At 45.5% G+C, this 21,625-nt stretch overlaps 2 protein-coding genes across 3 annotated transcripts in view; one reads left to right on the top strand and one right to left on the bottom strand.

The window, feature by feature from the left end:
- Positions 1-10,025, top strand: part of atxn7 (ataxin 7) — a 34,361-nt gene extending 24,336 nt beyond the window's left edge. For both annotated transcript variants that reach the window (XM_029774976.1, XM_029774977.1), the window contains 8 exons: positions 2,266-2,530; positions 3,165-3,445; positions 3,664-3,746; positions 3,896-4,164; positions 4,288-4,486; positions 4,702-4,823; positions 5,756-6,782; positions 6,991-10,025. In XM_029774976.1, coding sequence (XP_029630836.1) covers positions 2,266-2,530; positions 3,165-3,445; positions 3,664-3,746; positions 3,896-4,164; positions 4,288-4,486; positions 4,702-4,823; positions 5,756-6,782; positions 6,991-7,008 — 2,264 coding nt within the window. In that variant the 3' untranslated portion in view covers positions 7,009-10,025. The remainder of the gene's footprint in view (positions 1-2,265; positions 2,531-3,164; positions 3,446-3,663; positions 3,747-3,895; positions 4,165-4,287; positions 4,487-4,701; positions 4,824-5,755; positions 6,783-6,990) is intronic.
- A 12-nt stretch (positions 10,026-10,037) lies between these two features.
- Positions 10,038-21,600, bottom strand: psmd6 (proteasome 26S subunit, non-ATPase 6). Its single transcript, XM_029774980.1, has 8 exons — positions 21,313-21,600; positions 13,511-13,716; positions 13,064-13,209; positions 12,646-12,865; positions 12,245-12,353; positions 11,925-12,093; positions 11,630-11,707; positions 10,038-10,301 (listed from the first exon to the last, which is right to left on the bottom strand). The coding sequence occupies exons 1-8, from the start codon at positions 21,455-21,457 to the stop codon at positions 10,205-10,207; spliced, it is 1,170 nt and encodes a 389-aa protein (XP_029630840.1). The 5' UTR covers positions 21,458-21,600; the 3' UTR covers positions 10,038-10,204.
- Between the last annotated feature and the right edge of the window lie 25 nt (positions 21,601-21,625).

The following is a 21,625-nucleotide window of genomic DNA, read 5'->3' as shown; positions in this document are numbered from 1 at the left end:
TCATCTGCATAATCTCAGTGATTTGATAGGCTCGGCATTATGAAGTTCCATAGTAGGCCTGTTCATTCATTGGTTTTCCAGTGTACCGTGTGTTAATGCAGGACTCAACAGTTCCTATCTGAAGCTGACTGAACTTGTCTGGTCAGTGAAACACTAGTGAACTTCTATTAAAATAATGAGCTCATCTCTGCAAGGTACCACAGAGGGACCCTCCCTTTTCTGCCCTGGATGTAGTCTGTGTAGTTGTACATGACTTTCACTCTATGAAGCCACAGTGTTGCTGCTGGTAGGAAGGCCATTAGCTGAGAGAGTCTGCTGAAGGCCAATGCACTGTGATTCTCCCATCTAGACTGTCTCACCTCATTCTCCTGTATTGCTTGAAGCCCATCCATATGCTGTTTGAACAGTGGAGCCCCTGGGTATAGTACAGGGAGCAGCTAGCCTGGTGCTGTGGGCAGGAGTGACACACTGGAGTTTAAACAGGCACTAGTCAGGCAGCTCCGCTCCTCTTTTATTCATTCATTTATTAATCCGGTCGCTGAACAAAGATCCTCTCCTCACAGCTATATGCTAGTACTCAGCAGTGACTGACTGTGAGACTACAGATCTGGGATCAGCATAAGCAGAGCTATAGTATGCTCTGAGGAGAGCAGGCCTGCACAGGACCATGTAAATCATTTTGATTGGCCCTAGCTGCTTTGTGCAGCCTACACTGAGTGCTGTAGACCTATGCTGTGGCCCACTTTCCAAAATGTACCCCAGCAAGCCTGTCTCCTCTGTAGCCAGGGATTCCCCGGCCCTCTAGAGAGACGACTGTTATTTGCCAGTGTGAGAATAGACTGTAATGCTGCTCCTCTCCTCGGTCTCTGTTTTCCTGTTCTATTGGTCTGCCAGGATCTCTCTCTCTCTCTCTCTCTCTCTCTCTCTCTCTCTCTCAGCATTTGGCAGGCGTTGTGGAAACGTCATGCTGGGGAAGCCTGCTCACGCTTGAGTGTGGGTTATGCAGCGGCGTCTGCCTTGGACTGAGTGGCAGCTATGGGTTGGGGGAGGTTGGCGAGAGGCTGTTGGGTGCTATCCTGTTAGCAGGAAGGCAGTGGGTCATGGGTAGGAGGGTGGAAGAGGTGTGAAGCTCCAGCTTGGCACAGAGAGGGGCTTTGTCACAGCAGAGGGAGAAGAAGGGGCCTGGAGGTGTTGCTCTGTTAGCTAGCTGGGGTGGTGTGGGGCTGGGAGTGGCAGCTGTGCGTTCTGCCCTGCTCTACTGCTGCTCTCCCACTGAGACAGCCTCGGCATGCAGCCCAGACCTGCATGGGCTTAGCAGAAGGTTAGTTGGAGTTTCGTTTTAACTCGCCACGCCACCACGAGCCAGCCAGGCAGACTATTTCCCACTAATCCTGATCTGCTCTCTTTATCTATTGCTTTCATCCTCTCGCTCCATTCTCTTGTTATCTGCCCTCTCATTCACTGATTGTCTGTTTCTGTCTTTATGTCTCCTTCTTTCTGACACACTTTTCTCCATGGATAGAAGATGAAACATGTTTGTTGTGCTGCTCTACTGGTTGGGAGGAGGTAGTGCAGTCTCTGTTATCTGGCTGTAAAATGGTCAGATTAACCCTCTCAGGACTGGAACGGCCTCCAGCTGCTTCGGCCTGAAGAGCTGTACCTCTCGCATGCTTTCTTCCTCTCTTGCTGTATAACTTTCATTTTCTCTTTCTGTCTGTTTTACTTTCAAGTTCTCGTGTAGTGTGCTTGTTCAGATTGTGTTAGTTTGTGGAGTGAGTGCTCGATAACATTAGAAATAAGTGTTAAGGCTAAATACTGCAATGCGGATTTTCCCTTTTGTCCTGTTCAGCAGCTCTTTTTCCTCTTAGTTAAATTTTTTTTCTTCTGGTGTCAGTATTTTCTTGTATCAGTTATTTTAAGCCTAACCGTTCCATTCTGTTTCAGACAGGAAATCACGCTCCTGACCCGTATTTTTATTTCAGGTGAATTGGCCTGGATCAGCAAGGCTTTCTAGTCTTTGTTTTTAAAACTACCTGTTTTTGACTTTGTGTTTAGTACATTATTACCCACTTATACTAGTGTTTATTCACACATTGATTCCATGCACATTTATTGCAAAAATGTACCTGTCCAAATGCCTGTTGTTTCAAGAAAAAATGGAACACTAGTTACTACCTTCTGATTTATGTGCCTGTCGATGCTTGTTGGTCATGTCTCTGTGTGGACTGTAGTTCATCCCTAACCTGCTTTTCCCCTGACCCCTAGAGAGAAGACACAGCTCGGCCAGCAAGCCCCCCTCCACCTCGGCCCCCTCGTCAGCCTTCTCCCTGTCTGCTCTGTCTCGGAGCAGGGGCAGTGGGGCTGGTCCCGGGGCGGGGGCCGGGGGTGTCAGTGGAGGGGCCATGGGCCGCTCCTCCAGTGGGACCAGCGCCTCGTCCAACTCCAAAATCCTCAAACCAGCCAAAGAGAAGCTGCCAGGCATCCAGCAGAGACCTCACTTACCTCTCTTCAGGGAGCTCAATGACAAAATGTAAGCCATGCCTAACCTAGCTGCTGAACCATTAGCTTTTATTCTTTTTTTTAAGTTCATTTTTATTTAACTAGGGACAAATTCTTATTTACAATGACAGCCTACCCCGGCCAAACCCGGACGACACTGGGCCAATTGTGCGCCGCCCTATGGGACTCTCAATCCCGGCCGGATGTGATACAGCCTGGATTCGAACCAGGGACTGTAGTGACACCTCTTGCACTGAGATGCAGTGCCTTAGATAGCTGCGCCACTCGGGAGCCCTTGTTGAACCCAAGAAAAACGTGTTGTCATGTTGAACTTCATCCCCCCACCTCTGATAGCCCTGCTTTATGTTTACTTCTCTCTCTTCAAGTCCTCCCCTCCCTGCTCCTCAGAAGTCTAGCTCTGACTGACATCTCCCCGTGCTACCCTCCATCTGAATGAGCCCCTTAGTGTTAAAAAGAGATCCTTTATCAAACTCCAATTGCAACCACTCAAAACATGTTGGCTTTCTACTTGGGAATTTAAACACACTTCAAACTCTACCTAAACCTGTTCTGTTGAAATGAAATGATTTCTCTGAGATCTTTGATTTGCTGCTATAGATAAATTAACTCCCTCCTCACTCCATCTGTCCATCTCTCTCTTCCAGCCTGACCCCTGCGGTCAAAGTGGAGAAGATGCGTCTGAAGGTGGATGTGTGGGCCAAGCTGGTGCAGGCTCCCTTGGCCGCCACGGCGTCGTCCTCCAGCAGCACTGTGAGCTCCTCATCACCCCTGAAGCCAGGCCTTAACTGTCCCTCCATACCAAAGGCTCCCTTGCTGGCCCCTGGCCAGATCCCCAATGGCAAGGGCCACATCTCTGTCTCTGCCCTGGACAAGAAGCAGGACAACAGCGCCAGTAACAGACAACACCTCCACAAGAGACTGTCAGGTGAGAGGAGATAAGGAATTGTCTGTAATATGGTTTGGTGCAATAGATTTAGAAAATCAGTCATTTATCCAAGCACTGACATGTCATAGCCAAACAGTAAAACCTTTTATCCCAGAAATGCCACTAACTGAATACTGTTTTTCTGCTATCGCTCTCTCTTCCTTTTCTTGTTCTTGCTCTCTCTTTCTCGCTCTCTTTCTTGTTCTCTCTTCCATCAGAACGAGAGTTTAATCCAGATATCCACTGTGGGGTCCTGGATATGACAGCTCGGAAGCCATGCACACGATCCCTAACATGCAAGGTACCAAGCCCTCTCTTCTGCCCCCCTTCTCTCTGTTCTGTGTGGTTAGGAAATATTCCTTGTCACATTTCCTAGGTCTTTAAGCAGCCTCCAGACTGAGTGCCGCTCATCCTGACCTAACATACCCTTTGGCCTTCTCCCTCCCTCAGACACATTCCCTAAGCCAGCGGAGGGCAGTGCTGGGCCGGAGGAAGCGCTTTGACACACTGTTGACTGAGCACAAGAGCAAAGCCCGGGAACGAGAGCTGCAGCACACCCACCCCCAGCAGATCCCCCCTCTCAGGGACCCCCACCCCTCCCCCTCCCGGCTCGCCCCCCACCACGACCCCCACCAGGTCGCTCAAGGCAACAGAGCCGCCGACGCCACCAAGCCTTTGGTGCTCTGCAAACCCAAACCTCAAAATCCTGGTCTTCCACGGTGAGTCACTCCATGTACTCTTCCTGGGTACCCAACATCCAACAACTACTTTTTGCAATGTGGTACAGCCAGTACCTGCATCCCTGATGTGCGTTATTAAATCACTGTTTCCTCTGCTTTCAGACTGAACAGCAGTATCTCTCACGGAGGTGGCGGTATCCTGGGAGACCCCTCGTTGGTCCACGAGTCGCCCCTCCACTCTACGCCCGCCCCCGACGGCGTCTCCTGCCTGTCCAGTGATGAGGGGGAGAACGAGGAAAGGGAGGAAGGCACAGACAAACTGGACTGTCACTATTCAGGTTACCAACCACGGCCGGCAGCTGTAAGTCACTTTATATTTAACTCTTACAGGAATATGCTCTACATTTATTGAGCCCTTAAATTCACACCACAGCAACAATGAAACAAAAGCATAGCCAGATGCATGAAAAATCAGTCTTCAACCTGTTTTTAATGGCTCTATAAACAGTACCAACCTCCATTGAGTGGCAGCTTTTACCGTGCAGTGTGTTAACGGTTTCCCTCCCTGCTGCTCAGTACTGCACCTTTGGAAGTCGACTATTTGGGAGTAGCTGCTACTCGTTTGACCGGCGCTGGGATCGAATGCGATGTGCTCTTACTGCCATGATGGACAAGCACGTCAACACTCAGATGTGGAAGTAAGCCTGTACATTCATTAGACCAGCGTTCCATAATACCTACCTAATCCACAAACCTATTGCAAAATCACTGAGGCAGGGAGCAATAGTGTTGCCGGTGTCGTCAAAATATTCTGTCAATATTTCTCAAATACCGGAGCCTGTGAGTTCAATTAGACTTTATTACAAAGTGGTTCATGAACCAGCTCGGCTTTTATTACTTTGTAATAAAGTCTAATTGAACTCACAGGCTCCGGTATTTGAGAAATATTGACAGAATATTTCCACGACACCGGGTGGTGAAGGGAGATCTAGTGCTGTATGGGACACCATTAGGCTATTTATCTCCGGTTTTGGAGGGCCGGAACACTTCTGGTTTTCATACTCTCCTAATTAGGGACTGATTCAGACCTGGGACACCAGAGGGGTATACCACAAAGCAGGATCAATGAGTTGGCCTGCTAATTTTGATGAACATCCATAAATAACTATTGATTTTCTGGTTAATTAAGAAAGCTAAACTTAGATATTTGTTTTTGGTTGTTGAGTCAATGAGACCATGCCCATTTCAAGCTCAACTTTTATTTGTTTCAAAGATATTTCAGAACATTTAGCAAGTTAGCTGACATTGATCCTGCTTTGTATTATACCCCATCTCTCCAGGACGGTCCTGTGCTGACTCCTCTCTGTGTGTAAAGCAGTTCCCATGTCTCTCCAGGACGGTCCTGTGCTGACTCCTCTCTGTGTAAAGCAGTTCCCATGTCTCTCCAGGACGGTCCTGTGCTGACTCCTCTGTGTGTAAAGCAGTTCCCATGTCTCTCCAGGACGGTCCTGTGCTGACTCCTCTGTGTAAAGCAGTTCCAGTTTCTATCCAGGACGGTCTTGTGCTGACTCCTCTCCTATGTGTAAATGTTACTGATGGGAATGCTCATTGTGGTCTGTTTGTGTTATAGGAAAATCCCTTTGGCCTTGGAGAACTCCTCCCCTGCGCCGGCCCACAGGACAAGCACAAACTCCCTGTCCTCATCCCACGGTAGCACCCCTGCCTCAGGCTTCCTCAGCCCCTCCGCTGCGCCCCCTCCGCCCCCCTACACCCAGTCCTACGACAGCAAGTCTATGCTCTCGTACGGGACCACCTTAAACGCTCGTGCCTCCCAGGGCACGGCTGACCACCCTGCCTACAGCGCAGCACAGGCCAGACAAGTGTCTTCGTCGCCCCAGATGCCTTCAGCCCACTCCTCGGTCACCACCCTGGCTTCAGGACGACCGCTCAAGTCCAGATCCAGTGGCAAGTCCTTCAGACCCCGGGAGTCTTCCTCCACAGCCGCCATAACCAACTCCACCAGCGGGGGCAGCTGCAGCACTAGCCTCAGCTCGGGGAAGAAGAAGAAGAACAGCTCCCTCCTCACATCGTCTCATGCTACCACCTACTCAGAGTCCTCTTCCAACCCCACCTCTTCCTCCTCTTTCTCCTTCAAGAAGAACTGCACGGTAAACAGTGGCAGCTCAGGGAGCACATCCCACCACGCCACACTAGTCCCCTCATCTCACAGCGGTGTCCACAGTGTGGGACTTAACTGTGGCCCCAATGCCAGGACCAACTCTCTCAGTCTGAAGGCAGAGCCCTCGGGGCCAGCGGGGGTGTCGGGGCCTGGGGTCAGAGGCCCCCCCTCGGGCAGCCCGGCCGAGTCCATCAAAAGGATGAGTGTTGTGATGAACAGCAGTGACTCCACCCTCTCCCTGGGGCCTTTTGTCCACCAGGCCTCAGAGCACCACAGCAGGTTCAGCCATGCCCACACTGATGGCCGCCTGGAGGGGAAGAAACGCAAGGGCTCCCCCGCTGCCAGCTCCGTCAACAGTGGAGGTGGACCAGGCAGGCCCAAAGTGGCCAAGTCTCCAGCAATCAACAACATCCACGGCAAACATGGACGCACAATCCCAGGAGGCCCAGGGCTCCCCAACAGCTCCCTCATCCATCAGGTGGGTTGGACCCCCACAGCCTCACACACTGGCTGCTAATGCGTCCTGTCACCAACCAGTCAATCTCTTTATCTGTTGGGAAATTTACTGTGCAGTTAGGATTTATCTGGCTTCAACATATGTACATATATTGACGTTAGACAAAACATAAACTAAAAATCTCCAATGTAATCTATCATTTAAAAACCCTGCCACTCTCTCTCCCCAGCCAAAGGCCCGCCCCTGACGACAGCAGTGGCTGTGTCCTCTGTATGGAACCGAGGGGCGGATGATAAAGGCCCGCCCCTGACGACAGCAGTGGCTGTGTCCTCTGTATGGAACCGAGGGGCGGATGATAAAGGCCCGCCCCTGACGACAGCAGTGGCTGCGTCCTCTGTATGGAACCGAGGGGCGGATGATAAAGGCTGCTCTGGACTGCACGAGGCCTTCTAATGCCTTACTCTCAGCTTCCCATGATCCTCAGGGTGGAGGTGATCTGGTCTATAGTGGAACTATTTCTCCTAAAGCCATGTGGAGGTGGCAGGCGTTAGCCCTGGGGTTGGTCTCACCTGGCCCCCTGTCAGTCAGTGTTGTCCTGAGGTAGGTCTTCCTATGAGAAGAGGAGGGAGTTGCAGCCTTCCTGCCCTTTGATCTCCATGTTGAAGTTCCAGAGGTACAGAGGGAGGGTGAAGGGCTGGCACAACAGCCATGGCACCGCCCACCCACCATCATGATGCAGAGCCAACAAGCCGCAATCTGTTGGTATCTGACGATCTCTTCCGTGTGTGTGTGTGTGTGTGTGTGAGTGAGAGTGTTTGACTTTGTCACGTCAGATTCTACTGGACTACTGGAAATTGAAACTTACACCTGCAGGCCTGAACTCAGAAGCCTTGAACGGAGAGGGCAGAAAGACAAACTGTCACTTACATAACTTCAATCACATTGTTTTTATCCTTTCACTACATTTTGTTGGTTTGAATCATTGTGGCGTGTGTGTAGATACCGCCATGTTATGTACAGTAGCCAGAGATGAACGACATGAGCAGATCCACTCAATTCTATATGAGTTCCATACATGACCCAAACAATTATGCAAGTGTTACTTTGTTTCTTATCATGTTTTCACTGAATTTAACTACAGAAGTCTGGAGATTAGGGGGGAAAAGGTCAATTGTGAAAAAGGATGCCTGATGTGACAATTTGTGAAAAAGGGACTACTGCTCTTGGGACTAGAAGGTTCTATCTGAAAAAATATGATTGAGATAATTAGCTTTAAAACTAAGCAGTTTTTATATTGTATTCTTTTGAAATTAACATGAATTGGGGTATTTCAAGTACTATATAGGTAGAGAACATTGAACAGAACAAGGCTGTCAATAACTACATTTTACCTTATAGTCCCAAGCTCGAAGTCGTAATTCCTACAATTATTAACATTTTACTAATGAACAGCCACAGTAGACCTAGCCATAACTGTGAACAGCACTTAACAAATACAGACCCACTACTTGCTTTAGGACATTTAAGTTGTGCTTATTTGCCCCAAAAGCTAGCCAAAGGCAGCCATCTGTTTCTCCCACCATAGTCTGTAACCACTATCCCAGCTATGGCTATTAGTTTCCATTCCGGTACCTTTAGTAATGTCACAATACTGTGTTTGTGAGTAGAGGAGTTTGTAATGACTGACATCACACTTGTATGTCCTTCATCAAGCATGAAGTCTTAAACTGGCAATACTTCCCTCTGTCTGAGATGATGTGGTGGTTTTTGGGGGGTGTGAGATTCATGGAGATGGCTTCAGAGTAAGTTACTACTTTTTTGTAACTCCTGTAAATTTCGTAAACTTCACTGATGTCAGGCAGCAGAGTAGCTGAGTGTTTTGTATCTTACTTTAGCTTTTTCTTGTATGTATTGAACAAACATCGAAGTATCCCTATTTCAGAATACATATTTTGTTAACGAATTGTACATATTGAAATATGTATTTTTGCACAGGCATTTTCTTATACAAAATGTTTTGGTACAATTGAGATTATTTATTTAGTAATTGAAATAACACGTTTAAGAACTTAACTTATTTCAAGTGGTTCACTGCCAAGTCTAACGCAATAGGCCTATAACTAGAGGTTGAAGCATCTCATGAATCATGTACTGGGATCCTTTAAAAGGTGAAGTGTTTCCACTGTAGCATGTGTTTGTGTGATAGACAATATGTTTTGTTTGAACTCTCCAAGGTCTCACTTGTGCTTTTTACTTTTTTCAAGTTGCCTCAATCAAAAAATTAGAATTTTGTGACCCAAATAGCCTGATTCTGAAATGCCCCGCAGGCTGAAAGCTGTGCCAGTTGTCTAAGTGATTTCTATGAATTCACTCAACTACTTTGGCTGCATTCATGTTTACACAGGCAGCCCGATTCTGATTTGATTTCTCCAATAACAGATCTTTTTTCAGAGCTGATCTAGTCAAAAGACCAATTAGCGAAAAAAAAGAATTGGGTTGCCTGTGTAAACACGACCTCTGTAGATGTAGACTAACATTTCATCATTGAAACTTTCCTTTAAGGCTGAAGGGACTTAAGCAATCATGATAAACAGTGCAACTGCTTGCATCATTGTTGCCAAACATAATTTGAAGCTCAGCATTAAGGAAATTTATTTTTCAGCTTTTCAAAATGCTGAAATTAAGAAAGTGCCTGAATTTGTTTCACACTGTTTGAGGACAGTTTTTTTTTTTTTTAACCTTACTTGAATGTTCAGTGTTTTAGGAGCTCGCTTTTAAAATCTGCCTATGAACCCTAAATGTGGTAAAAAAAAAAAGGCTTGTCAACTAGCTGGTATGAAACCTTGGCGTTAACTTTATCTATGTTTTCCAGATTGGGTGCAGACCAGGGGGTGTTGAAGCTTCCTGGTCAATTATGAATTGCTTGTAGCAGGTTCAGTAAAGTGTTTTGTTTACCCTCAACCTCCACTGAAAACGCTAACCTTGTTTTCATGTGATGGAAACTTTGCAAAGATGTTTATCAAGTACCACAGACTTGGAATGTGAAAGTGAGACAACACAGCTTGCGGGAGGAAAATATCCTCAGTAAGAGCGTGCGTAGTTTTTGTATACATTATCAGAATCATTTGATCAGCTGGACTTGTATTGGCTGCTATGTAATTCATGAACAAACATGGTAGGTTAGATTTACTTAATATTTAAAGAAGATTGTATATTCTATTTGTTTTGTAACAGGTTTCTGTAAATAAATAATTTATACAGCTATTTATACAGAACTTGCGTCGCTTCTTTACTGATTTTATTTCTGTATCAAAGGAAAATGAAGTCACCAAAACGAATTTTATATACACAATGAGGGTCAATTCTTCAGACAAACTATTTGTTTGGATACTGGTACAATACAGAAATCCAGCTCTCCCTCCCAAAGAACACTGCCATCCATTTTACATGTTGATAACTCGAGACAACTTCTGGACACGGTTGAGCAGCAAGTCCCCTTTCTTGATGGTCTCCTGGTACTGCCAGTTCTTACTATCAGGTCTGGAGGAAAGAAAATACAACCCTGAGCTCTGCCACTTGTAATATAGAAATCAATTGTTTTACATGTAGAGTACCAGTCAAGTTTGGACACCTACTCATTCAAGGGTTTTTGACTATTTAGTGAAGAAATCAAAACTATGGAATCGCACAGTAACCAAAATTTAAAACAAATATTTTAGATTCTTCAAAGTAGCCACACTTGGCATTCTCTTAACCAGCTTCATGAGGTAGTCACCTGAAATGCATTTCAATTAACAGGTGTGTCTTAAGGAAAGACATTCCACAAATTAATGCATTTGTGACAAGGTGGTGATTGTATACAGAAGATCAAGTCCATATGGCAAGAACAGCTCATAAGCAAAGAGAAACGACAGTCCATTATTTTAAAGACATGAAGGTCAGTCAATACGGAAAATTTCTAGTTTCAAGTGCAGTCGCAAAAACCATTAAGCGCTATAAAAACCGCTGCAGAGGATAAGTTCATTAAAGTTACCAGCCTCAAATTGCAGCCCAAATAAATGTAACAGACACATTTCAACATCAACTGTTCAGAGGAGACTGGGTGAATCAGGCCTTCATGGTAAAATTGCTGCGAAGAAACCACACCAATAAGAGACTTGCTTGGGCCAAGAAACACGAGCGGTGGAAACCTGTCCTTTGGTCTGAGTCCAAATTTGAGATTTCTGGTTCCAACCCACCGTCTCTTTGTGAGACGCAGAGTAGGTGAACGGATGATCTCTGCATGTGTGGTTCCCACCATGAAGCATGGAAGTGGTGGTGACAGTCTGATTTATTTAGAATTCAAGGCACACTTAACCAGCATGGCTACCACAGCATTCTGCAGCGATACACCATCTTATCTGGTTTGCGCTTAGTGGGACTATCTTTTTTTTTTTCAACAGTGACCCAAAACACACCTCCAGGCTGTGTAAGAACTTTGACCATGGAGAATGATGGAGTGCTGCATCAGATGACTGCATTCAAACACCTGACCTCAACCCAATTGAGATGGTTTGGGATGAGTTGGACCGCAGAATGAAGGAAAAGCAGCCAACAAGTGCTGAGCATATGTGGGAACTCCAAGAATTTTGGAAAAGCATTCCAGGTGAAGCTGGTTGAGAGAATGCCAAGCGTGTGCAAAGCTGTCATCAAGGCAAAGGGTGGCTATTTTGAAGAATCTAAAATATATTTTGATTTGTTTAACATGATTCCATGTGTTATTTCATAGTTGGTGTCTTCACTATTATTCTACAATGTAGAAAATAGTACAAATAAAGAAAAACCCTTGAATGAATAGTTATCAACTTTTGACTGGTACTAATTCTTACCTGTTTGTTTCCACTATCTCGTTTACTTTGTCGATTTTGCAATGGAGGCGACCAGCAGCTATGAATCGTGAGAGTTCCCTGAGAACGAAGAAAAACCAAATTAAGTTATCACAGTACCTTTTCTGTATCAGTATAATCAAGAGCACCAATTGTCTTCTGACAGGTGGCATCATTCCTATGCGACTCGCAGTCCTCAACCATCAGTGCAGATGAAGTCATCGCGCTGTCTGACATAAGACATTGGAGCACTAATCGGCATTGTGGGTATGGAACAAGAGCTAGAAGTGAGACTCACTGGTCAATGAACTCTGTGCTGACTCCAAAGGCCTCAGCCATGTAGCCCAGGGTGAGTGAACGGTAGGACTCCAGGAGCTGGCTGTAGGCATGGATACGCATCTCTCTCACATAGTAACGGTAATGAGGGGCAAACAGCCAGTCCTTCTTCATATCCTGCTCCACTGTGGCTGCAAAGAGGGGACAGAGACAAACAGGTTTACAACTAAGGAAATGGGGATAGTGAAACATGCATGTCCACTCACTGGCTGCGTACATTCATTCTCTTCAGCTTTACTATTTACAAGCCTAAATGAGGGGAGAGCAAAAGGGGTGTCTCACCCAGTGACTGGAAGAAAACGGAGTAGCGACACTCGTATAGTGAGAAGAGGTACTGGCGGACAGCAGGGAGACTGTGCAGCACCTCCAAAATCTCTGCTCCCTTTATCACCTGAAAGAGAACACATTAGTCAACAGGATATAGTCATGACAGAACTGGAAATCTGCCAGTTGTATAAAACATTTGTCCTTATCAAAACAAGTTTAAATGTACATGTTCTGACATGTAGAAAGAATTGTATAAACAAATTCAGGTTTTCAGCAACCATACTTGTCTTAGTGTCTGTCAGGGTAAGTACGAAGTCTGCAAAACTACCAACTCTAGAATTACGTAAGCACATTGATGCCCTGTTGACAACACCACCACCACCGTGGGTTCAGAATCTTCCTCTCCTGCTACCAACCTTTTCTCTGAGGTCGGGCCTCTTCTGGGCAATCATGCAGACGTAGACGGTGTATGTGACAAAGGTCTTGTAGTCCATGAGCTCGTAGGAGGTGAAGGTGGACACCGTGTCCAGGAAGAGCTCAGCAGCCTGTTTAAAGTCACGGATGGCCACACAGTACAGGCCCTGGTACACCTTCAGACGGTTCCGCCTGTCCCAGTCACCCCCCTCCTCAATAAGGCTGTGCAGCCACAAACAAGGAGGACATTGAAATGAGTCAATACGATGCCACGGCAGGCAAAATGTTGCTGGCTGCTATGAAATCTAAACCGTGCCAGTTAACACATATGAGACTTAGAATAGTTAGTGAAGGCCCTTAATGACATGTCATCATAGAATAGTGAATGCAGAGAGAAGCAGTGCCTTTTAGCCAAACTACCTTTTGGCTTTCTCAGTGTTACGCGTGATGAGGTCACTGTCCATGTAGAACAGTCCAATCCTTAGCAGGTAGAACACAATGTCTAGCCGATGTCCCAGGGCCACAGTCTTATCAAAGGTCTTCCTGAAGGCAGTCAACGCTTCCTCCTGTGGAATTACACAGCAAGAAAAACAGTTAAGATATTGGTGATGTGAAGATGATGGGTTATTTGGTTAAGCTAATGACCTACATGCATGGCGAAGTTGGAATGGGGATTTCTGGGACAGATTCTTGCTGTTTCCGAATATGGGGGAGATTCTTGCAGTTTCTGTATGTATAGCATGATACTGTCTGTATATTGTATACGGTTCACCGTGTAACCGTGGCACTATGACTGATAACACTTAACATGACTTCTGATTCATTGGCCTCTACTCTGAATGTAACAGCTTATGAATGCAAAAGCACCTTATTCCCAATTCTGATGAGATATTCAGCTCTAGCCATCATTGCATCTCGAATTTCACTCTCCCCGAGGTTCTTCTCGGCATCTTCCAGGACATCATCCAGGCGTTTCAGCTCGTCCTCGTTGGCCTTCTTCATCTTACTCAGCAGGCCTGTGTCAAGCTGCCACTTCAGGTCTTTACACAGGCTCTCGTAGTAAGGTGCCATATCTGTAACGAGGCAATTCATCAGCTATCACGTTAGTGACAAGCTAGCTAGCTTCAACTTGACAGTTGTAACCTTTGGCAACATTCTAGCTAGCTAGCCATTTTTCTTCAATATGTGTCTGGTTAGCTAGCTAGCTAATTGAATTTATTGAGTATGTAACTAGTTAGCAACTAGCTAACTGACCAGGTAGCAGTTTGATCTGGATAGGTTTATGTTTGCCAGAAGATACTGACTCTACAGTTAGGCTTGTTTACACTGAGCTGCACTGGGGTCGGAATGCAATCATTGGTTCAGAAAACGTACCTCAATGCAGGGATGTGATATGCCACTGTACTCCAAATGTACCTTTCTCCATACTGCTATCAGTATTCAATTTAATGGAGCAGTGTGGATAAAGGTAAAATCTGAAGTACAGTGGTAAGGGACTAGATCTTGTACTGTATCTGTCATTACTTGGGGATTTCACGTCATTTCCGGTCACAACTTGCAGACTTGTTTACGTGCTGCTGTGCGTTTTGTTGCCAACCTTACTTTGCTACCTGACAACTTTACGGTTTTTACTTTTTAATTACAGTTTATATTTTTCGTTTTTCCCTCACTCAACTTTTTTCATTCAACTTTTTCACTGCGGACGTTTTATCTGGACATGGTTCATCAGGACCTCCCACAGCCGAAGCTAAGTAACATTAACATGATGCCTTCTAATTGCAGTTGTTGTACTCATAATATACAGGAGAACGATCGCCTTACGGCGAGGATAGCTGTGCTGCAAGCCCAGCTTCAGACGCAATCGTTAGGCAAGGGTAATTTCAGTGTAGGAAAGGATGAAACAGCGTCTGTAACCCCATGTTAGTATAAATCCCCTCGCATGGTCCCTGCAGCCGGACAACTTTCTCATGGCTTCTGGAGGGAAATGCTGTAGGAATGCTCAACCGGTGTCGCTCATTCAGCCGACAGAAACTTTCAACCGGTTCTCCCCATTAAGCAGCGGGTCGGAGTCAGAGGCCGAGCCTTCTCTGGTCTCTACTCCTCCCGTTACGGGGTCTGAGACGCCGAAGCCTCCCACCATTAGCTCTGACAAATTGAAAACCCTAGTCATTGGTGACTCCATTACCCGCAGTATTAGACTTAAAATGAATCATCCAGCGATCATACACTGTTTACCAGGGGGCAGGGCTACCGATGTTAAGGCTAATCTGAAGATGGTGCTGGCTAAAGCTAAAACTGGCGAGTGTAGAGAGTATAGAGATATTGTTATCCACGTCGGCACCCACGGGGGACCAGTACGAAAAAAGAAAAAAAAAAATGTATGAAATGTATGTATTCACTACTGTAAGTCGCTCTGGATAAGAGCGTCTGCTAAAAAATGTAAAAAAAAAATTAAAAAATTAAAAAACGATGTTAGGATGAAACAGTCAGAGGTCACCAAGAGCAACATAGCTTCAGCGTGTAAATCAGCTAGAAAGATGTGTCGGCATCGAGTAATTGTCTCTGGCCCCCTCCCAGTTAGGGGGAGTGATGAGCTCTACAGCAGTCTCACAACTCAATCGCTGGTTGAAAACTGTTTTCTGCCCCTCCCAAAAGATAGAATTTGTAGAATTTGTAGATAATTGGCCCTCTTTCTGGGACTCACCCACAAACAGGACCAAGCCTGGCCTGTTGAGGAGTGACGGACTCCATCCTAGCTGGAGGGGTGCTCTCATCTTATCTACAAACATAGACAGGGCTCTAACTCCCCTAGCTCCACAATGAAATAGGGTGCAGGCCAGGCAGCAGGCTGTTAGCCAGCCTGCCAGCTTAGTGTAGTCTGCCACTAGCACAGTCAGTGTATTCAGCTCAGCTATCCCCATTGGGACCGTGTCTGTGCCTCGACCTAGGTTGGGCAAAACTAAACATGGCGGTGTTCGCTTTAGCAATCTCACTGCAATAAAGACCTCCTCCATTCCGGACATTATTGAAAGACATTGTGATACCTCAAATCTCAAAATAGGGTTACTTAATGTTAGATCCCTCACTTCAAAGGCAGTTATAGTCAATGAACTAATCACTGATCATAATCTTGATGTGATTGGCCTGACTGAAACATGGCTTAAGCCTGATGAATTGACTGTGTTAAATGAGGCCTCACCTCCTGGTTACACTAGTGACCATATCCCCCGTGCATCCCGCAAAGGCGGAGGTGTTGCTAACATTTAAGATAGCAAATTTCAATTTACATGAAATCTATGCAGCCTACTCGATCACTTTTTATAGCTACTGTTTACAGGCCTCCTGGGCCATATACAGCGTTCCTCACTGAGTTACCTGAATTCCTATCGGGCATTGTAGTCATAGCAGATAATATTCACATTTTTGGTGACTTTAATATTCACATGGAACATCTACAGACCCACTCCAAAAGGCTTTCGGAGCCATCATCGACTCAGTTGGTTTTGTCCAACATGTCTCTGGACCTACTCACTGCCACAGTCATACTCTGGACCTAGTTTTGTCCCGTGGAATAAATGTTGTGGATCTTAATGTTTTTTCCCATAATCCTGGACTATTGGACCACCATTTTATTACATTTGCAATCGCAACAAATAATCTGCTCAGACCCCAACCAAGGAGCATCAAAAGTCGTGCTATAAATTCTCAGACAACCAAAAGATTCCTTGATGCCCTTCCAGACTCCCTCTGCCTACCCAAGGACGACAGAGGACAAAAATCAGTTAACCACCTAACTGAGGAACTCAATTTAACCTTGCGCAATACCCTAGATGCAGTTGCACCCCTAAAAACATTTGTCATAAGAAACTAGATCCCTGGTATACAGAAAATACACGAGCTCTGAAGCAAGCTTCCAGAAAATTGGAACGGAAATGGCGCCACACCAAACTGGAAGTCTTCCGACTAGCTTGGAAAGACAGTACCGTGCAATATCGAAGAGCCCTCACTGCTGCTCGATCATCCTATTTTTCCAACTTAATTGAGGAAAATAAGAACAATCCGAAATTTATTTTTGATACGGTCGCAAAGCTAACTAAAAAGCAGCATTCCCCAAGAGAGGATGGCTTTCACTTCAGCAGTAATAAATTCATGAACTTTGAGGAAAAGATCATGATCATTAGAAAGCAAATTACGGACTCCTCTTTAAATCTGCATATTCCTCCAAAGCTCCGTTGTCCTGAGTCTGCACAATTCTGCCAGGACTTAGGGTCAAGGGAGACACTAAAGTGTTTTAGTACTATATCTCTTGACACAATGATGAAAATAATCATGGCCTCTAAACCTTCAAGCTGCATACTGGACCCTATTCCAACTAAACGACTGAAAGAGCTGCTTCCTGTGCTTGGCTCTCCTATGTTGAACATAAAAAACGTCTCTCTATCCACCGGATGTGTACGAAACTCACTAAAAGTGGCAGTAATAAAGCCTCTCTTGAAAAAGCCAAATCTTGACCCAAAAAATATTTTTTTTAAACTATCGGCCAATATCGAATCTCCCATTCCCCTAAAAAAAAATTGAAAAAGCTGTTGCGCAGCAACTCACTGCCTTCCTAAAGACAAACAATGTATACGAACCGCTTCAGTCTGGTTTTAGACCCCATCATAGCACTGAGACTGCACTTGTGAAGGTGGTAAATTACCTTTTAATGACATCAGACCGAGGCTCTGCATCTGTTCTCGTGCTCCTAGATCTTAGAGCTGCTTTTGATACCATCGATCACCACATTCTTTTGGAGAGATTGGAAACCCAAATTGGTCTACACGGACAAGTTCTGACCTGGTTTAGATCTTATCTGTCGGAGAGATATCAGTTTGTCTCTGTGAATGGTTTGTCCTCTGACAAATCAACTGTAAATTTCGGTGTTCCTCATGGTTCCGTTTTAGGACCACTATTGTTTTCACTATATATTTTACCTGTTGGGGATGTCATTCCAAAACATAATGTTAAATTTCACTGCTATGCGGATGACACACAGCTGTACATTTCAATGAAACATGGTGAAGCCCCAAAATTGCCCTCGCTAGAAGCCTGTGTTTCAGACATAAGGATGTGGATGGGTGCAAACTTTCTACTTTTAAACTCGGACAAAACAGAGATGCTTGTTCTAGGTCCCAAGAAACAAAGAGATCTTCTGTTGAATCTGACAATTAATCTTGATGGTTGTACAGTCGTCTCAAATAATACTCTGGACCCTGATCTCTCTTTTAAATAACATATCAAGACTGTTTCAAGGACAGCTTTTTTCCATCTACATAACATTGCAAAAATCAGAAACTTTCTGGCCAAAAATGATGCTGAAAAGTTAATCCATACTTGTTACTTCTAGGTTGGACTACTGCAATGCTCTACTTTCCGGCTACCCGGATAAAGCACTAAATAAACTTCAGTTAGTGCTAAATACGGCTGCTAGAATCCTGACTGGAACCAAAAAATGTGATCATATTACTCCAGTGCTAGCCTCCCTACACTGGCTTCCTGTTAAGGCAAGGGCTGATTTCAAGGTTTTACTGCTAACTTACAAAGCATTACATGGTCTTGCGCCTACCTATCTTTCCGATTTGGTCCTGCCGTACATACCTACACGTACGCTACGGTCACAAGACGCAGACCTCCTAATTGTCCCTAGAATTTCTAAGCAAACAGCTGGAGGCAGGGCTTTCTCCTATAGAGCTCCATTTTTATGGAATGGTCTGCCTACCCATGTGAGAGACGCAGACTCGGTCTCAACCGTCTCTGCCTGGCCGGTTCCCCTCTCTTCACTGGGATTCTCTGCCTCTAACCCTATTACAGGGGCTGAGTCACTGGCTTACTGGTGTTCTTCCATGCCGTCCCTAGGAGGGGTGCGTCACTTGAGTGGGTTGAGTCACTGACGTGGTCTTCCTGTCTGGGTTGGCGCCCCCCCTTGGGTTGTGCCGTGGCGGAGATCTTTGTGGGCTATACTCAGCCTTGTCTCAGGATGGTAAGTTGGTGGATGAAGATTTCCCCATAGTGGTGTGGGGGCTGTGCTTTGGCAAAGTGTGTGGGGTTATATCCTGCCTGTTTGGCCCTGTCCGGGGGTATCATCCGATGGGGCCACAGTGTCTCCCGACCCCTCCTGTCTCAGCCTCCAGTATTTATGCTGCAGTAGTTTATGTGTCGGGGCTAGGGTCAGTCTGTTATACCTGGAGTATTTCTCCTGTCTTATCTGGTGTCCTGTGTGAATTTAAGCATGCTCTCTCTAATTCTCTCTTTCGGAGGACCTGAGCCCTAGGACCATGCCTCAGGACTGCCTGACATGATGACTCCTTGCTGTCCCCAGTCCACCTGGCCGTGCTGCTGCTCCAGTTTCAACTGTTCTGCCTGCGGCTATGGAACCCTGACCTGTTCACCGGACGTGCTACCTGTCCCAGACCTGCTGTTTTCAACTCTCTAGAGACAGCAGGAGCGGTAGAGATACTCTCAATGATCGGCTATGAAAAGCCAACTGACATTTACTCTTGAGGTGCTGACTTGTTGCTCCCTCGACAACTGTGATTATTATTATTTGACCATGCTGGTCATTTATGAACATCTTGGCCATGTTCTGTTATAATCTCCACCCGGCACAGCCAGAAGAGGACTGGCCACCCCTCATAGCCTGGTTCCTCTCTAGGTTTCTCCTAGGTTTTGGCTTTCTAGTAGTTTTTCCTAGCCACCATGCTTCTACACCTGCATTACTTGCTGTTTGGGGTTTTAGGCTGGGTTTCTGTACAGCACTTTGAGATATCAGCTGATGTAAGTAAATTTGATTTTGATTTGATATCCCATCCCTGCATTGAGGTATGTTTTATGACCCATATCTTACGCCGACTCCATGGTGTCTTAATGTAACCATGATTGCGTTCCAACCCCAGTGCAGCTCAGCGGAAACAAGCATAATGTTAGGGTCGGTATCTTCTGGCAAGGTTTATGTCTGACAGTGATGCTAACGACACTGAACAAAAATATAACATGCAACAATTTCAAAGATTTTACTGAGTTCCAGTCCATATAAGGCAATAAGTGAATTGAAAGAAATTCATTAGTCCCCATCTATGGATTTCACGACTGGGAATACAGATCTGTTGGTCACAGATACTTAAAAAAAAATCTGTGACCACCATTTGCCTCATGCAATGTGACATCTCCGTCGCATAGAGTTGATCAGGCTATTGACTGTGGCCTGCTGTCCCACTCCTCTTCAATAGCTGTACGAAGTTAGAACTGGAACACGCTGTCGTACACGGCAACGCAGAACATCCCAAACATGCTCAATGGGTGGTGACATGTCTGGCGAGTATACAGGCCATGGAAGAAATGGGACATTTTCAGCTTCCAGGAATTGTGTACAGATCCTTGCGACATGTGGCCATGCATTATCCTGCTGAAACATGAGGTGATGATGGATGAATGACACGATAATGGGCCTCAAGATCTCAACACGGTATATCTGTGCATTCAAATTGTAATTGATAAAATGCAATTGTTTCATTGTCAGTAGCTTATGCCCGCCCATACCATAACCCCACCATGGGGCACTCTGTTCACAACGTTGACATCAGAAAACCACCTGCCCACACTACGGCATCTGTCTGGTCTAGTTGAAACCGGGATTCATCCGTGACGAGCACACTTCTCCAGTCTGCCAGTGACCATCGAAGGTGCGCATTTGCCTACTGAAGTCGGTTACGACACCGAACTGCAGTTAGTTCAAGACCCTGTTGAGGACAACAAGCATGCAGATGCACTTCCCTGAGACGGTTTCTGACAGTTTGTAAAAAAATTCTTTGTTTGTGCAAACCCAGTTTCATCAGCTGTCCGGGTGGCTGGTTTCATACGATCCCGCAGGTGAAGAAGCCAGATGTGGAAGTTCTGGGCTGGCGTGGTCTGCGTTTGTGAGGCCAGTTGGACTTACTTCCAAATTCTCTAAAGCGACGTAGGAGGGGGTTATGGTAGAGAAATTAACATAACATTTTCTGGCAACAGCTCTGGTTTAACATTCCTGCAGTCAGCATGCCAATTGCACGCTCCCTCAAAACTTGAGACATTTGTGGAAGTGTGACAAAACAGCACATTTTAGATTGGCCTTTTATTGTCCCCAGCACAAGGTGCACCTGTGTAATGATCATGCTATTTAATCAGCTTCTTGATATGCCACACCTGTCAGGTGGGTGGATTATCTTGGGAAATGAGAAATGCTCAGTAACAGGGGTGTAATGTTGTGCACAAAATTGTAGTTTCATAAATGTTGTGTATATTGGACATTTTATTTTCAACTCATGACACCAATACTTTACATGTTGCGTTTATATATGTTTGTTCAGTGTAGTGTAAATAGTTAACTACCCGTGTTAACGCGTTAGTTAGCAAGTCTACTCGCTAGCGACAAATGTGCTAGGCGAGTTAGCTAACTACCGGAGCTAGCTAACATTAGCAATTTCAACACTGTTTTTCAAGATACGAGTACGCTAGCTAGCATGACTTGCTAGGCCACTTAGCTATCTGTTGTAAACAAAATATATAACTAACGTTACTATTTTCGGTTTATTAGCTTGCCAGTAGCCTGCTACTTTGCCAGTACCGGCACTTTCTGGCTAATGTCAGCTACTCACCGTTTTCTTTGATTGAGTCCATGAGCTCGGTTTTCACTTTAGCATCTTGTCGGTGACCATCCATCGTGAGCAAAAATTTCAGCTGTGCTATCCTAAGATCAGGGTTTTTAGGCAGACCCTCTTCTTCCAGATTTTCCAACGGCATGTTGGCAAATATAAAATTAAAGTAATGACTTGCCTAAATAGCAGATATATATATTCTCTGGGACAACAAGGGTAAGGGGGAGGAATCTTCGGCTAGCTAGCTAACGATGACTACGGATAACACTGGTCTGCTACTTCCGCTACAGCGAGAACGTCAGGGGTGACAAGT

The sequence above is a fragment of the Salmo trutta genome, chromosome 14 (genome assembly GCF_901001165.1).
Source record: "Salmo trutta chromosome 14, fSalTru1.1, whole genome shotgun sequence".
NCBI classification, from domain to species: domain Eukaryota; kingdom Metazoa; phylum Chordata; class Actinopteri; order Salmoniformes; family Salmonidae; genus Salmo; species Salmo trutta.
This window is presented reverse-complemented; position numbering and strand designations above follow the sequence as displayed.

Bases quoted from the DNA above. Each gene is read 5' to 3' on its own strand.
- psmd6 (XM_029774980.1), bottom strand. From the start codon at position 21,457: ATGCCGTTGGAAAATCTGGAAGAAGAGGGTCTGCCTAAAAACCCTGAT. The intron at 13,210-13,510 runs GTGCTTTTGCAT...GTAATTCCACAG, and splicing joins TCATCAGAATTGGGAATAAG to GAGGAAGCGTTGACTGCCTT. The intron at 12,094-12,244 runs GTGAGACACCCC...CCCTCTTTGCAG, and splicing joins CGTTTTCTTCCAGTCACTGG to CCACAGTGGAGCAGGATATG.